Source organism: Patiria miniata, unplaced genomic scaffold (assembly GCF_015706575.1).
Source record: "Patiria miniata isolate m_02_andy unplaced genomic scaffold, ASM1570657v1 HiC_scaffold_17, whole genome shotgun sequence".
NCBI lineage: Eukaryota > Metazoa > Echinodermata > Asteroidea > Valvatida > Asterinidae > Patiria > Patiria miniata.
This window is the reverse complement of record NW_024037055.1, coordinates 2,134,430-2,150,236: the sequence shown is the minus strand read 5'-3', so window position 1 is coordinate 2,150,236 and position 15,807 is coordinate 2,134,430. Positions and strand designations below refer to the sequence as shown.

The 15,807-nt window shown below is 41.2% G+C and overlaps 3 protein-coding genes across 4 annotated transcripts; 2 read left to right on the top strand and 1 right to left on the bottom strand.

Annotated features, from left to right (window-relative positions):
* The first annotated feature begins 287 nt into the window (after positions 1 to 287).
* Positions 288 to 5,517, top strand: LOC119723392. 2 transcript variants are annotated; one of them, XM_038194007.1, is made up of 3 exons: positions 288 to 513; positions 1,014 to 1,426; positions 2,006 to 5,517. In XM_038194007.1, the coding sequence occupies exons 2-3, from the start codon at positions 1,118 to 1,120 to the stop codon at positions 3,116 to 3,118; spliced, it is 1,422 nt and encodes a 473-aa protein (XP_038049935.1). In that variant the 5' UTR covers positions 288 to 513; positions 1,014 to 1,117; the 3' UTR covers positions 3,119 to 5,517. The 2 variants fall into 2 exon arrangements, with proteins under 2 accessions (XP_038049935.1, XP_038049934.1); XM_038194006.1 differs by having other exon boundaries at positions 290 to 469.
* LOC119723393 (putative uncharacterized protein DDB_G0271982) lies at positions 5,072 to 9,687 on the bottom strand. Its single transcript, XM_038194008.1, has 6 exons — positions 8,534 to 9,687; positions 8,257 to 8,315; positions 8,051 to 8,134; positions 7,825 to 7,901; positions 6,996 to 7,079; positions 5,072 to 6,543 (listed from the first exon to the last, which is right to left on the bottom strand). The coding sequence occupies exons 1-6, from the start codon at positions 9,214 to 9,216 to the stop codon at positions 6,262 to 6,264; spliced, it is 1,269 nt and encodes a 422-aa protein (XP_038049936.1). The 5' UTR covers positions 9,217 to 9,687; the 3' UTR covers positions 5,072 to 6,261.
* A 1,952-nt stretch (positions 9,688 to 11,639) lies between these two features.
* Positions 11,640 to 13,433, top strand: LOC119723389 (mid1-interacting protein 1-B-like). The gene has a single exon (XM_038194004.1). The coding sequence runs from the start codon at positions 12,033 to 12,035 to the stop codon at positions 12,582 to 12,584; it is 552 nt and encodes a 183-aa protein (XP_038049932.1). The 5' UTR covers positions 11,640 to 12,032; the 3' UTR covers positions 12,585 to 13,433.
* The last annotated feature ends 2,374 nt before the right edge of the window (positions 13,434 to 15,807 follow it).

Genomic DNA, 15,807 nt, shown 5'->3' with positions numbered 1-15,807 from the left:
TTTCCGTTGGTTAGCAATCAGTGAATCTGTTGAAAAGTTTTTTTTTAAGCCAATAAAATAGATGAGATATTTTTTTACATGTAACGGCTGGGGCGAAGTGGGGATGGGGCGAAGTGGGGATGGGGCGAAGTGGGAATGGGGCGAGGTGGGAATGGGGCGAAGTGGGGATGGGGCGATGTGGGAATGGGGCGAAGTGGGGATGGGGCGAAGTGCTTAGGGGCGAAGTGACATGGGGCGACGTGGAAATGGGGCGAAGTGTCCGACATTCGTCACGTTGGTTGTGGGATAGTTTCTATTTTTAGCTCACAGGCGTCACTTGCATAGTCTGGTCCCTATACTGGTGGAACGTTTAGCGTGGCAATGATCGAGCTCTCGTATGGGAACAAGACAAATGTAGTGCGGCGATGTTTCCGCGACATTTCCCACACACACACGCATCGCCCTTTCTTTTGATTTACGGTGATCGATGGTAAGTTTTGAGCAGCCGAAATAAAGGAATGGAGCATTATTCAGGTACCACTTGTTGCGGGGTTGTTAAATAAATGCTACTTTCTGGCAGATGGGCAAAAAAAAGCGTATCACGGTGTGGTGGCCTTTCTCAAACTTCAAACTCAAAGCCAAATGGCGGGTAATGGACACTGGGGGCGCTGTAACTACCTATCAATAACAAGATGATTTAATCAGGCCTGCTTTCGCTTAGAATTATGGAAATTCAATCCTTAGGTCTGTTATGCTTGTGACTTACATTCAGTTAATGCAGGAATTGGGGGTAAAAAGGTGTGGGTAAAAAATTTCCAGATTTCCATTAATTTTTCAGGAAAGCGATGAATCACAGTTTGACAGTTCACACAATCATGACAATATTTTAGCGGAGTGATATTCTTTCTGGGATAGGTCATCTTAACAAGAAGTTGAGCATGTCGAGAGTCATACGTTTATATCCATGTGAGTTGTCTTCTAAGTTCCAGTTAAGTTTTGTCTTCTATTTTTCATTTTTTTGTTAAAATCTACAGGAGTACAGCATTGAGGAAGAACACTTAAAAATCCACCCAATGTGATCAGCTACTGATTGGACCGTTATTCCACCAGCAAGGGCTAATTAAACCAGGCGACAATCATGTCCACTCGTGACAGGCATGTCAACTGCCCAGCCAGCCTGGGCGCCAGACTAGCCCTGGAGTTCAACAACCAAGACTTCAGTGACGTCAAGCTAGTTGTCGGGAAGAAGACGTTCTACACCCACCGCATGCTCCTAGCCAATCAGAGCGAGATGTTCCGGATCATGTTCAAAGGCTCCCAGTGGCTGGAGGCCACCCAGGAAGAGATCGACTTGACGGAGCTTAGGGAGTGCGAAGCAGTGTTCCACGATTTCCTCCAGTTCTTCTACTCAGCGAGAATACACCTCACCACGGATAACATTGTTGCAGTAAGACTAAAAAAAATCAGTATTCTACAAGTCCATCATAAGCCCATCACAGATCAACCACTTCCAGGTCAACTCACAAGTTATTCAGATGAAGTGGAATCCCTGGTTACTTGTGACTGGAATTGTGAAATACCTTGTGATTTGCTTGTGACTTACTTGTGATTACTTGTGAAGTCAATACTTGTGATCCATCACAAATCACCCAACTAAAACTCTGCCAATAAATCTCTTCAAAACCCATTCCCAAATGTATAATTCTTCTGCTGGACGGTTGTAATAAGCAGAATCATAGGTTGTGAAAGAACGGATCCTTGGGTTATGACTAATTCTGTTTTAACCAAGGTTCCAGTATTTCAGTAAAGATGTCTTCACTGAGTGATGAACCCAAACTTGTAGAAACCCAAACCTTGCATCCAAGTTTTAAAGGGAATTTTCTGCTTGTCGGTCGTTATTGAATGGCATACAATTATCATCGTGTCAAGGTCCCCTAGTCAGTTAAGTATAGCATTAAAACGTGTTGAAGAATTCCTGTTTATAATCTAAATCTGTTTTATCACGCTTGGATCGTATCTCTATTAGGTGAGAATACTTGCCGATAAGTACCAGCATATCCAGCTCATCAGGGAGTGCGATCGCTTCATCCAGCAGATCATTGTCCATGATGAGATTGACGTCCTTGTCGGCTGGCTGGTCAACATGGTCAATCTAGGGGACAAATTGGAGCAGCGATGCCTGAGTAAGCTGCAGCTGGACTACACCAAGCTGATGACCTCAGAGAGCTCCCGTAATCTCCTGACCCTGGACCTCCTGATGAAGATCGTGGACAGCCCCTACATTCTGGTCCGCAACGAGCTCATGCTGTTCAAGCTCTTGGCCGGGTGGATCATGGAGCGACGGCACCAGTCAAGCCAGAAGAGCGCCCTCACCAAACTGTTGCCATTCATCCGCTTTGAGCACATGACCATCGAACAGCTGGGCGCAGTGGAGAGCTCACACCTCGGGGTCAAATACCCAGACGTCATCATGAAGCACATGTTTGAGGCCTACAAGATCCGGGCCCAGCTGGCCGTCAAGGACAAAGAGAAGGAAAAAGCCAAGAAAAAGGACAAAGACAAGGACAAGGATGCGGAGGGGGAAAAGATGGAAGTTGAGAAGCCTGCCAAGTTTGTATGGCCCACAGTCCAGCTGCGCCTGTACACGGATTCACCCTGGGGTAGTGGCTACACCAAGCCCATCGATACTTTCCTGAGCACAGAGTACGACATTGGCAACTTCAGCTGCCCAGTCATGGACATGGCAGTCAAGTCCGGCAAGGTCACACAGGAACCAGACACCTGGATTATAAACTACAAGCGGGAAGTCAAAACCTACATAGAATCCGAAGACCAAGTCATCAGTAAGGTCTTGGTCTCTCATGACTTCACCTGCAAGTACAAGATCACTCCGGACCAGATCCGCAACTACGAACTGGTGATCCTTACAGGGTACGTGCCAACAGACGAGGCAGAGGACCAAGAAACGGCCTTCACCACCCTCACTGCCAAGAAACACTTGGGCACCATCAAGCCCATTGCCCTCAAGACCCATTCACGTCGGCGAATCAAATTCACCGAGATCCTCAAGCCGGCGCTACTGGGAGGCTGTGAGTATGTGTTCTCGGTCGGTGTGTATTTTAAAGAAAACAAAACCTGACTGTCTGAGAAACATTTGTAAAAACAAAGATTGTTAAGGACGTACAGTTAAGAGTTAAACAGGCCACTAAATGAATCACCCAAAAAGGATTGTGAATTTTGCGTCTCTTTTTTTTTTTTGAGGGGGGGTTGTTTGCTCTTTGTAACCCCACCCCTATCCCCATATTAAACAATGTAATCTAGAAAATGTATGTCCATGTCTGCAAGATTGTATAATTATCAAGCTTGCCACTTGTTAAAATCGTCGCATCAGTGCATCAAGGTCGTAACTCGATTCTGCAATAAAGTCGTATCTCGCGCGATTACGCTCCGTGCAACAAGGTTGTATCTCGTGATACAATCGCAAAGTCCATTGACTTTGTGTGTACATCCGTGTTATTTTTTAGCAAGATACAACCTACTTTTGACATGGAAACTTGTGTTTCGCATACATTAGGTTACACGCAATTTTAGGAGATACAACCTTGATGCACGGACACGATAAAATGACATAAAGACATTCTTAAATAGTTGGCGTTGACATTTTTGGAATTTTTAAACAACTTTATACAGAATAAATTTCATTAATTGTTGATTTTTTTTCTCAATGATATTGTGGATGATACATTTTAAATTTTATAAGAATTCTGTTGAATGAAGAAACCAGTTTTTGCGAATGCCCTCATTTTGATAAAAAAATTTGAAGATTGAAAATTACCCTTTCAGAAACAATGAACATTTCTAGTTTTAGAGCACACATCATCATGACACAATTTGCATTATTCATCATTTCATAACGGATACTTGTAGGCCCTCAAATGTTAATTTAAAAATAAAAGTTCAAGATTAATGGGTACATGACTTTTAAAAAATGGTGCATTGCAGCGACTAGTTGAAATGTTTCAAAATATTTTTGTAACAAAATAGAGTACAATTATGAATCACTCTGCCAGGTTTTTTAGTTAATTGAGTAGTAAATGAAAAGTTGCTGTCCTACATTGACTTACCTTTCCAATAATGAAGCAAATAAATCAACCTGATAAGTAGCTCGTTCCGCCACTTTTATTTATTTGTGCTAAATGTACTTTAACTTCTAACAAACTTAAAACCCCTTTCGTGATATATTAACTTTTCTTTGTTAAACTCCTTTATTAAGATGGAGTAGGGACATTGATGCGGATTTTAATTGATGTATTTTAGTCAAATCAGAGTATTTTTTTTAGTTTGCATACTGCATACCATCAAAGCAGGCCACTTTTGTTAACAAGGAATGCTGAAATGCCATTTTAAGATGCCAATGCTAAACAAACATTCATCACTTCGTACTGTAAACATTGTAAATATTTTTTGTGACCAGTGTATTTTTGCTGCTGTTTTGCTTCAGAGTTATGACCTTTTAAAATAATTTTTATACCACAGTTACCCAATTATGAAAAGATGTTGCTTCAACTTGCTTGGCTGTTTTTACTTCAAAACTTGTATCGTCTTTTACTGTGACATTTCTGTAAATAGTTTTATTGACAAAGAAATTAAGGTTCTGTAACTCATTCAATATGATGGGAGATAGTTGAGGGATTTGAATTTTGGGATTGGATGCCCGTGTTTTACTTCAATAGGGTACCTGGTTCCCCGTACTACCCGTAAATGCTTACTTTTAACATGACCGTAACACATTTTAACTGCAGAAGACTTTGCCACAGATTTGTTCTGACATAAAATGCACTTCTCTATTTTATATCAATGTGTAGAGTTTGAACTGGCATATATTTGTCCTCCCAAATTTCCCTAAATTCTTAACGAATAGATATTTGCATGCCATGCTTTCTTAGCTTTTAGACCAGTTGTTTTTTCATATAGGTACTTTTAAAATTGTTAATCGTGTCCATTTCATAGTTTATCAGAAGGGGTACAATGTTTATGTACATGCCTTTTATAATGCACGACAGGACAAATCAGCAAAAGACTTTTTACAATATAATATTGCTGTAGTTTTATTAAAATTATGAGTCACGCAAACATTACAGATGAACTAATTGAATTCTGACCATGCCATCAGGTGAATACCTACATAAAGACACCAATTATGTTTGCTAACTGTAGATTCTGTGTAAAATTTAAGTGTACAAAAAACATTTTGTACTCCTCTAAGCAATGGATTTTGGCTTATACATGGCTTCATTACACTCACAGGGTTTAGAGTTTATGTATATGTATGTGCTAGCACAGTTAGTACTGAATGGCGATGACAAGCGCACCATGCTGTTGCAATGATACATTTGAGCTAAGTGATAACGAAACGTAAACAAGAAACGAGTATTCCACTGATAAGCCACTCTTCACCCGACTTATTTTCATAATAGGTCATATGAAATGAATATCAAAGATGGGTGTAAATAAATGAATGTGTTCCCCTTTTTACAACCGTTGGTTTCAGAGACTTAAGTCTTTCTTCGATTGTTTTCTCCCCCCCCCCCCCCCTTTCACCAGCCCCGCTCATTTCTTAGTTATAGTACCATGGAAAAAATTCACTCGGGTTTACACAAATATAAAAATACATATTTTGACAAAAACTAGTTCTGATCATTAAAATAAGAAAAATAAGCACAACAGCAGCTGTTTGATATCTAATAAACTTTGATTAATCTTGTGTTAAAATTGTAGACAGATAGCCAATCAGTATTTAAATTTCAGAAAAACCAAGTTATGGCTGAAACGTGTCAACCAACCAGTCATTATGACTGTTTTCAAATCAGTATTATCGCAGTCAAGCAAACACCCAATCAGAGACTGTGCAATCCACTGAACTACATGTATATACAGTCAAAAAAATTACAGACCCGCCCTCTGTCAAAGCAAATAGGGGGGGGGGGGGGGGGGGGGGGCTGGAGGACACCATCTTCCCATGGGGGCGCTGTTCAAAATGTATATCTTGGCTACATAATACAATAACTATCGCTATTCACTTTCTAAGTGACGTTACAATAAAACTTTTGTAAAGATTTTGGGTAAAAAATACAGACAAAATTGCGGAAAAAATGGACTTTATATTCTCCCAGCTTATCATGGTAACTCATATGGATGTGCTTTTCTACGAATGCCAATTTTTCGGTGGGGGGGGGGGGGGGAGAGGAACTCTTTATGGGGGGGGGGGGGGGGTTTGCCCCCTTAGTCAGACAACCAATCAATGACTGTGTTTATATCACCCTTGGCTGCCCCCAGCATTTTGCGCAACTTTATGCGGTCCTTAAAGGGAAATAGCTCCTTCAAACTGTTGACAGCACTTTCATCTATCTCAAACTCTTCTGCCCCCTCATTGTACGAGGTCTCACTAGCTCCGCCCACCCCACTGCCTTCCAGCCTCTCCAGCCCCCCTCTGGCAATCCAATGCTGCCTCTTAGTTTGCAGTTCCCTCTGGCGTTGCTGCTCCCTCTGCTTGTTTTTCTCCGTCTGTGAGTTTTACGAATGAGAATATTCCAGAATGTAAACAGAAGGAGGCCTAGAATTGACTGACTGAAGGAGTCCTAGAATTGAAGTTTTTATAGAAAATTTCTCTCAAACTTGAAAAAGAAAATGTTGTACTATTTTCTTTTTTAAGACAAAAAGCACACAATTTTCACTAAAGTGCACTCAACAAACGGCACCTTAATAACAAAATTTGATGGAAATCATTGTCAGATTGTGGTGTTGGCAACACATTTCACTGAAAATCAATTTTGTAAATAATTTCTCCAAAAGAATTTAACATTTTAACCCATAAACACTTGCATTGTGATGAATCCATGCAGTGGCGATGCAGTGACGACACAGTTTGCTACAGTATGGGGAGTAACAGGCAGTGTGGTTTGGTACAGGTATCAAATCAAGCCGTTGTTGCACACTTTGACCTTTGACATACTAACCTGCTGACGAGCCCTGGCCTTTTTCTCGGCATATTCCTGTTCTTCTCTTTCCCTCTTTTCTTTAGCCCACAGTCCTCTCTTGCTCTGATGATTCAAAAGGAAAAGTGGGTGAAGTTAATTTGGATGCGTCAATGCTTAATGAAGCCACTTCCTCCGTGCTTTGACTAAAAACACCAACTAATTTTTTTTCAAAATCTTTCCTTAGATGGCCCTTTGAGAAAGATTCTTCTGAGATCAAAACGTCAGGTCCTGAAAGTATTGTGATTTGTATATACAGGTCACACCAGTCAGTTATGGGAGATTTTTTTTTACTTTATGAAAAAATAACGGGACAAGTGAAATTCGCAATCAGAGTAATGACGTAATCATGGTCACGGCCGGTTGCTGGTGAAATTGCCCTGAAATCAGATCATCTTTTGATTTGACAGCAAAACAGGACAATTTCTTGTCACCATTCAAGCTAGTCAGCAAAACAAAAACTACAAAACAGAGGTCAATATTTGAGAGTTTGTGGGTTTTTGGCATGTGTTTGTTCAGCATAAATGGCAAATCTGGTTGCTATGCGTAAAGCGTAATCCGTCGTCAAGAAAAATGTATTGACCCGGGTCAGTGTGGTGTAATGCTTCAATGGCAAATTGGTCCCTCGTGCATGCGGTAATTTTTTTTCAAAAAAAGTGAATTTTATGATGAAAATCTGGCCCATTCGTATCAATGGAGGTGTTGTCAAATTGGATTCGGTCTAGGACGGCCAAACAAATTTGATATGGAAGAATGTGAAGATGAACCAGGGCCAGACTTTCCAAAGGGAGCCGTCTATTTTTACACTCACAATCATTTCATATTTCTTGTCTTGCAGCTCTCTCTGCTGTTGCTTTCTTGCTTCTTCTTCTGATACCTTTGCTCCTCCTAAGTACAAAGAAAAATAAAGTCAGGACAAAATCTCACACCTCTTCAGCAATGCACTATCCTTTGTCACTTGTCAGCCATCACGTCACTTTAGGGATCTTGGGGTTGGGGTGGGGGTGGGGGAGGTGGTTTCCTGGGGTGCTACTCACCCACACGGCTTGGTGTCATGGAGACATGGCCCAGCTTTCTTTTCTCTTTATAAGCCTCAAATCTCTCCAATTCTGAAGTACGCTCTGCAAATTGATTGAAAATAATGGAATGAATATAAAAAGAACCATCATGTTTTCACTGAGTATCTGCAACGAGTACATAATAGTTTATTTCACAGAACACAGTTAATCAATGAGATACTTACGGTTCTGTAATTTGTCCCGTTTCTTTTGATCAGGCATAACTCGGGTGTAACCTCCTTGGCTAGAATTATAGGAAAGTTTGAATGGAAATTTATCGCATTTCAAAAGCGAATGTTAGAATTCTACAAAACGTTTGTTAATGAAAATGTAGACCGAAAGACAAGGTGGGCCTGTAGGTCCTAATGACATTTTGTTGTAATTTTCAAATGTCAAAAAATCATAACTGGATGAATTAAGTACAAAAGCTAAAATATTTAATGGACTCAGAACTCAACTTACGATTGGTACGTTTCTCGTCTGTCACCATCACCTGAAGATTGAGCATTTTTACTTGCAAAATTTGTCTGATTGCTCCCAGACGAATTAAAACTGCTACTCTTGTTCCCAGAGTAACCTCGCTGAGGCTGAAGTTCATCTTCCCACATTTTGGCGTCTTTACCAGTTGACTTAGTTCGGGAAGTTGGACAACTCTTTGCAATGCTGGACTGTCTGGAACTTGCGGTTACAGCTCCGCCACTGTCGGCCCCGGGTTTAGACTTAGGAATAGGAGGCCCAGTGGAGGCCCTACAAGAATTTGACTTCTTGTTTCCTGAATTTAGGTCTGCTAAAGTCACAACCCGGGGATTGGGAGGTGTTGCTGATGCACCAGATTTTGACGCTGGAGATTTTGACTTTGGTGAACTTGCACCACCTTGCAAAGAATTCAATTCTTTGACTTTGGTTCTATTTCCAAGGTCAGATCTGGTGGAAGTTGGTTTCTTTTGAGCATTATTTACTTTTGCTCCTTTGCCAGCTGTCTGCGTGTGGCTTCTCGAGCCGACTGTGTAGGCTCGGCTCATGACGAAATACGCAAAACCCCAACGAATGTTGGGGAATTCCCAATACATGCAATAATTTGAAGCTGCATTTTTGTAGGCCTGTTTATAATTTACTTGGTGATCATGAATAGCGCCACCAAGCATGGTAGTTCTACCGTGCCGACAAAAAAATTTGCAGCTGACTTTATCTGCCGCCCTCTACGTTTCAGTTTTCCCAACAAAGTTTGAGAAACGTGTGGTGGCTGATGGGAGCTATTACAGCTCCATGCTTGAAAAAGAAATCCCAAATTTAATCTGAAAAACTTTCGCACCTTGATCACTCGCAACACACGTCATGCAATCTCCTCTCATCATTTGTTCCAGTACTGTGAGATATTCTTCTAGCGTTTTTTTTTCTCGTACAGAATTAAAAACTGCTGCACTTTGGGCCTCCTTACCTGAATGCTGTTTTCCATCAACTTTTAATCTATCCCTGTTCAAAAGTAATGTGAATAGAAGTATAAATCTGCTCTCTTTATTATGTAACTTGTTTTCTCTTCACTTTCCTTTGCAGCCCGCGCACATTTAGTGGCCTTAATCTATGGTGTCTTAAGATGGGTGATTATCATTACGTAAAAAAACTAACCAAAAAAAATAACAATTAATTTTGTGAAACCCGTAACCAAAGTTGCCATGAACAACAAAAAAAATAAGGAAATCTCACAACACCCCGTATATAGGCCTACGGGTAAATGACCACTGCACTCTTCAACCTCACACTCTAGCACTATTATAGCAAGAAAAAGACGCCCCGAGAAAACACGTCCGGCCGGACCTCGGATGTGCGAAGGCTCTGGGAAAGTTCGGGGAAAACCGGCGTACACAATCGGCAGGTGCACGTCCGGCATCGCAAGTAACTTGTCAGAAACTTTCTTCATTATTATGACGGATCAAGGAGGCAGACACCCTCTGCTTTATGTGTGCATGGAGGAATATTCCTCACTTTATACTTATTAGGTATTGCGTTTTGAACTTGAAGAGTCATCACAACACAATGTAGGCTGTGAATTGCGGGTCCAGCTCCCAAAGGTGGAGGGCTAGGTACGTGGGGTCGGAGAAAGGGTGGGCTTGGCGACTGGGGTTTAGGGTTCGACCCATTTTATGTTTAGGCCAAAAAAGTCTCCGGTTTATGGTAATGGAGCTTGCCCAAAAAGTGGTGCGGCGACGCGGCTTTTTTTGTACCAGATTTTCTTGCTTCAAATGTCGGCTGAAGACTGCAAATGGTGCCCGACTAAACGAAGTGCAAATATATGGGAGTCCAGAGAGGCCACATAAAGCTTATTCTCGATCATAACCCCATCTAAAAACACGTTAAAATTGTGCAGGTTTTGGGACATCATCTTTCATTGGAAAAAAAAACCCTTTTTCATTTTGCCGACGCGCATGGCTATATACGGCGACGCTCGCGCATACCAGAAACCGGAGACTTTTTTTTGGCCTTAGCTGACCCATTTTAAACTTTCAGACCTATTTCAGACTTATATACATCTATCAATAGTTTGAAGATGTCATCCCACGTACCACACCCCCCCCCTCCCAGCTTGGCATGCTCCAACAAGGGTTCGCTACCGAGCTCGTGATCATAAGTTGCCCAAGGTCGACACTAAATATTATTGCCAGGCTTTGTGAACGCGTCACACGGGCACTGTAAGTCAGCGCTTGTCCTTACCAGGTCAATACCGCCCCGATATTATGTCGTGTCTTATTGCTTCCAACATAGATTCAATGGTCAGCAAGCTATAGCTCAGCTTGTACTATGACGAAAACGATTGGATCAAAAAGTTGTAGATTTCTGTCATGCATACAACGCTACATTTTTTTTTTTACTTCTTGCAGCTTCTTCTGGAAGCACAGAAAAATCTCTGCATGGAAAAAAAATAGGCGAGAAAGATGTGGTCTGTCCGAGTATGAGGATATGACCCGTGGAGCCCTCTCTGTCTCTGTTCCAATTTTGCAAGGGGAAATTCCATAGAAAGGTGGCGAAAAATTTGCATTAACTACATGTATAGCTATAGTATACATGTACATGTACTCCTGTATGTACAAATGTACACATATTAACAAAAAAAGTTTCATCAAGTAAACATTATTTACGGCAAAAATTGCTTATTTATTGGGCTTAAAAATAACAATGAATTTGAATAATAATCAGGGCCGGTTTGGGAAGACCATGGAGGAATAAGAACCTGGGAAGACCCTCATTTGCATTTGGGGGGGGGGGGGTAAAATCATAGAGCAAGGTCATACATATTACAGGTTTAGTTGCACACATGGCCGGTTCGGTCCGGTAAAATCCTGCGTTGTATGCCTGTGTTGCATCCACGAGGCCAACTTGACGCGACGGGCCCGGGCGCGTGTTCGTATGCTAATGCATTTAAAATGCAAAACGAAATTGTGCTTTTCCGGTACGGGCCAATCGGATCACGATCAGCTGGCGTGATCAGCTCATTTACATTTTGTTTTGCTGACGTCACTGATCAGGCGAGCCGGTTTTCCCAGCATGCGGTGTGGTAGCTTGTGTACATGCGCTGTGGTGTGATGACCCATACAACGCCGGGATATTCAGTTGCACGCACGATGAGTAAGTGACCTTCGAAGAAAAATAAAAGCCCCTGCAATTCCGCCTAGTATAAAGTGACAAAATTCTGCGACAGAGTTATAATATTGCAAACATCTACGGTGTACGGGTGAGAGCTGATTCTTAAGAGCATCAATAAGCAGAAGCAGTATACTGTAAAACCACTCTACTTTCAATCTTAATATTTTTTGTAGTTTGGGACAGATACATTATATTGCCGTGCTCACACGGTGAGCCGAAGTTTTGAGAGGAATCATCGGAATAAAGCTGCATTGGGCCTACAGCTGACTTTGTCTATATCTAGAGCTCATCTGAACTCATAAAACCACAACTCGTAAAGAAAATGGAGCTGAACCTCGCAGACAACGAGAGAATGTCGCCGAACCACTCGAATCACTCGATCCTGGGCGTGATGAAGGGCTTCATCGACGCCGTGAACGAGATGGATGAGACGGTACTGATCCCCAGTCGACTCATGGACATGCAGGTCGAGCCCAACACATTGGCCCTGCAACAAACCACCGGAGATACCAGCCCCACCACCAAGGCAGACCTGGCCGTCATCCCCGCCAACTGTGCCCAGGACTCGGTCAGCCTACACGCCTGCTACGCCATGCTCAAAGCCGTCAAGTCGGAGCTGATCAGGGGACCGATTTCCGAAGAGGAACGGCTGGCAGCCGAAGAGGATGCGGACAAGGAGAACATCGGGGCCGACAGCAACCGTAGTCTGGAGGAGGCCACCGCACGGGCCTTCAGAGAACATTTGATCGGGCTGTTTTCAGTACTCCAACAGCTCACCAACGTCAGCAAGAAACTGACCACCAAGTACCAAGAAGAACTGGGCGACTATCAGTCGTGTTTTAAACCCAAGTCGTCATCGTCATTTTTGATGTGAAACACTGGATTTTTTGTATACCGCAGAACTTTGCAAAACTGTGCAATGAAACTTTGAAAGGAGTTTTCTACTGTATACGTGTATATTTTTTGTTGGACTTCTCAAACTCTCTTTTTTTTTGTTGGACTTCTCATTTCGGCCTTTGAAGTGGGAATACAGAACTTTACAAATTTTGTGAAACTAAATCTGTTACAGTGTTAGACTAAACGTTAGTTTTTGTAAATTTTTATGGTTACAACTTGCGTTGTTATTAACGCCCGACGGTCAACATGCTAAAATTGCCGACTTAAAATTTGTAAGATCTATATGGAATATTTATTTTTTGTTTGCAAATGTTTATATTTATTAATATTGAATCAAAATCCCAGCATGCACATTGGTGAAAATTATTTTGAAAATATCAATGCGATAATATGACACAAAATGGCAAACCAGTTTCCAAATGCTGAGCCACTTATAAAAAAAATATTTCCAAATTCACCTGCTTAATTTGTGTTAAGTGTTACATACTAAATCGCACAAAAATAAATGGGTACTGAAGTATTTTTGTACAAATTTTCGTTGTATTCACGATACTCAACAGTTGGAAATGAAACATTGTGACATGTTTTTCATGAGATATATTTTGGAGACTAAAATGCATGACACATGTATTGGACAGGACTCCAATTACATGTAGAACTGTTTCAGAACTGTTCAAATATATCTCAAGGAAAAGTAATCGAAAGTGATAGTGAAAATGCACAAAAAAAATCTTCATTGGCCTCTAGTGTTTTGTTTAAATTGTACAGGGAACTTTGCCCATTGTTTTGTACAGAATAAAATTGAGAAAATCTACAGTGAAATGAATATGTTTGTTCATGAGTGTATACATGTACGTACAATAAAACGATTTGTAAAAAACACATTGTATTCACATCCCCCCTTAAAGTTTGCTGAAAATGTGCCTCCCGATTTGGGGCGTAAAACCTTCGGCCTGGTCGAAAGTTTTCTGCAGTCAAACGGTCAAACACCAAATCGATATGTTGGTGAATACTTCAGATGACGTCACTTGAAACAAATTTAGAAGAAATATCGATTGGGTATATATTGCAAGCGGTTGTTCATAATATTCAAGGGCTGAAATGACACTAGACAAAGCGTGGTGGGATGGAACGAACTGGGTGTAGCATTGGGATGCGCGACATCCGACCACTTTGTCGGTATTGTATTCAAATTACAATCCAATGAATGTTTTTTTCCCCCCATTGCAACACGTTATAAAATGGGGGGAAATCATTAATAAGAAGCACTTTTGAGGGATTTTAATGTGTTGCAAAAATACAATGTGGAGACCATGTGTTTTCCCAAGCTCCCGAATTTTCAACTAATATAATATAAACGAAGATTTCTTGTTTCTCTGAATGGAGGCCTCAGGATTAAGACACTGGAAGACACTGATTGGTCCTTTCCATGCTGGCCCCCTACTTTCTCGGAAGTCTTGTTTGTTCATAATAATTGTGTACGTACGTATTCGCGTAGGGCCAGCTGAAGGGGGACGACAGGTCCGTGCATAATGTGCATTAAATGGTCATTGTCTGGCGAGGCCAGGGTCACCGTCAAGATTCGTCCAATCACGGCTCGGGATAAGTCTGGCGTCATCTGATGGTCAACCGCAATGAATTTCGCACGATCGAAACGAAATGTGAAAATAAACTTTAAAACGTAGTTAACGTACATCCTTGATGTTTTGGGCGTGCAAGCGGACACAATTGCGTTTGCGGTTTCCTGACGGCGGTTTACACAGGATTATTTTCTTTATCCGGTTTATTAACGTACATAAACATATTCCTTTTGTGTTGTAATAAATTTGTAACAGCTTTAATAAAGTACTCTCTATAAAAATTGTTATGGAATTTTTAGCTGACGTATTTCTTAATAAACCCAAATACCGGCTTTGTTATTGACAGCTTCTACACGGACTTCGAATACAATGCTATCAGCGGACTTCGCCTTCAGTCCTCGAGTTTTTGTTCTGTTACGGACGATGCAAACAACTGCTGTGAACAAGTTCTGGGTTTCCCGGATCTCAAGATGAATTCACACACCCCTAAATTAAAACCGAGTTGAAAACATGCGTGAGAACACAGGTCAGAGTGTTGGCAGGGCTCAAAACTTCAGTGCTTAGGAATGTGACGATCCGGATTTGGTCAGAGCCGGGAAAATCCCAGACCTCACCGAGTGAAATCATGTCCTGCAAGAAAAGTGCAAAGTGCCAAAAGTCAACACCGCACGTCGTTTTTTTCTTCAATACTCTTCCATTATACACATGTATTCCTTACTCAATGGTACAAAATAGCGAGTGCATTTTGTATGCAAGTATTTTTAAAAATGTATTCAGACGAGTGTCAAGTGATAACGGTTTTTCCCGACTTGAGCAATGTACGAATCTGAATTTGATTCAACATAATTATAATGAACAACTATACACATATCTATTATTGACTTTGACAGAATGAATATTTTGAAGCCAAAAGCACTATAAATGGAAGTAAAAACGTTCTCCTTAATCCTGTCTCACTAGAAGTTAAATTCTTTTAGAAAAAAATCCGCTATTTTGTATCTCACTTATACCTATGTTTTGTAATACTAGCCAGGTTTGAAAATGCAGTAAAAAAAATAACAAATTTGATGTTATTCGGTAGAAACCTTTCTTATTGCTGCACGGTCAATTTCAGATAAAACCCAAACTCTTTAAAATTACATCAATTTTTAAAAAAGCATGTGGGTAAAAAAAATGGAGAGAACAATGCAATATTTTATTAATTGTATTTAAATCATCTTGCTGCCTGTTCATTATGCCAACGATTTCAAAATTAAATTTCTTCAAGGAAAAAACCGTAGCCATCACATCAGGCGATCTGGCTTTGCAGACATGATCAATACTAGCTGGAGGACACTGTTATGTAACGCCAGGCTCAAGTGGCAGGGCTAGCCCGCTGGGCCTCCTGCATGTGCTGTTGGCGCATAGCCTTGAGCCCATAATTTATGCCAATACAGACAGCAGTTTTCTCCAAAACATGGCAAACAAGTCTCTTGTGGAAAGTCCTTGCACTGTCTGGAGGAGGAGGGGGGTTCAAGAGGGAGGTAGCTGTGATGGAAATCATCCGGGATTAAAACAAACCTGGGAATGGCCTTCGTTCACAGTATGGCCCGACAACCAACTAGGCAGGGGAATAAAAAA

Bases quoted from the DNA above. Each gene is read 5' to 3' on its own strand.
- LOC119723392 (XM_038194007.1), top strand. From the start codon at position 1,118: ATGTCCACTCGTGACAGGCATGTCAACTGCCCAGCCAGCCTGGGCGCC. The intron at 1,427-2,005 runs GTAAGACTAAAA...TATCTCTATTAG, and splicing joins CCACGGATAACATTGTTGCA to GTGAGAATACTTGCCGATAA.
- LOC119723389 (XM_038194004.1), top strand. From the start codon at position 12,033: ATGGAGCTGAACCTCGCAGACAACGAGAGAATGTCGCCGAACCACTCG.
- LOC119723393 (XM_038194008.1), bottom strand. From the start codon at position 9,216: ATGCTTGGTGGCGCTATTCATGATCACCAAGTAAATTATAAACAGGCC. The intron at 8,316-8,533 runs GTAAGTTGAGTT...CTATAATTCTAG, and splicing joins AGACGAGAAACGTACCAATC to CCAAGGAGGTTACACCCGAG. The intron at 7,902-8,050 runs GTGAGTAGCACC...CTTTGTACTTAG, and splicing joins CATGACACCAAGCCGTGTGG to GAGGAGCAAAGGTATCAGAA.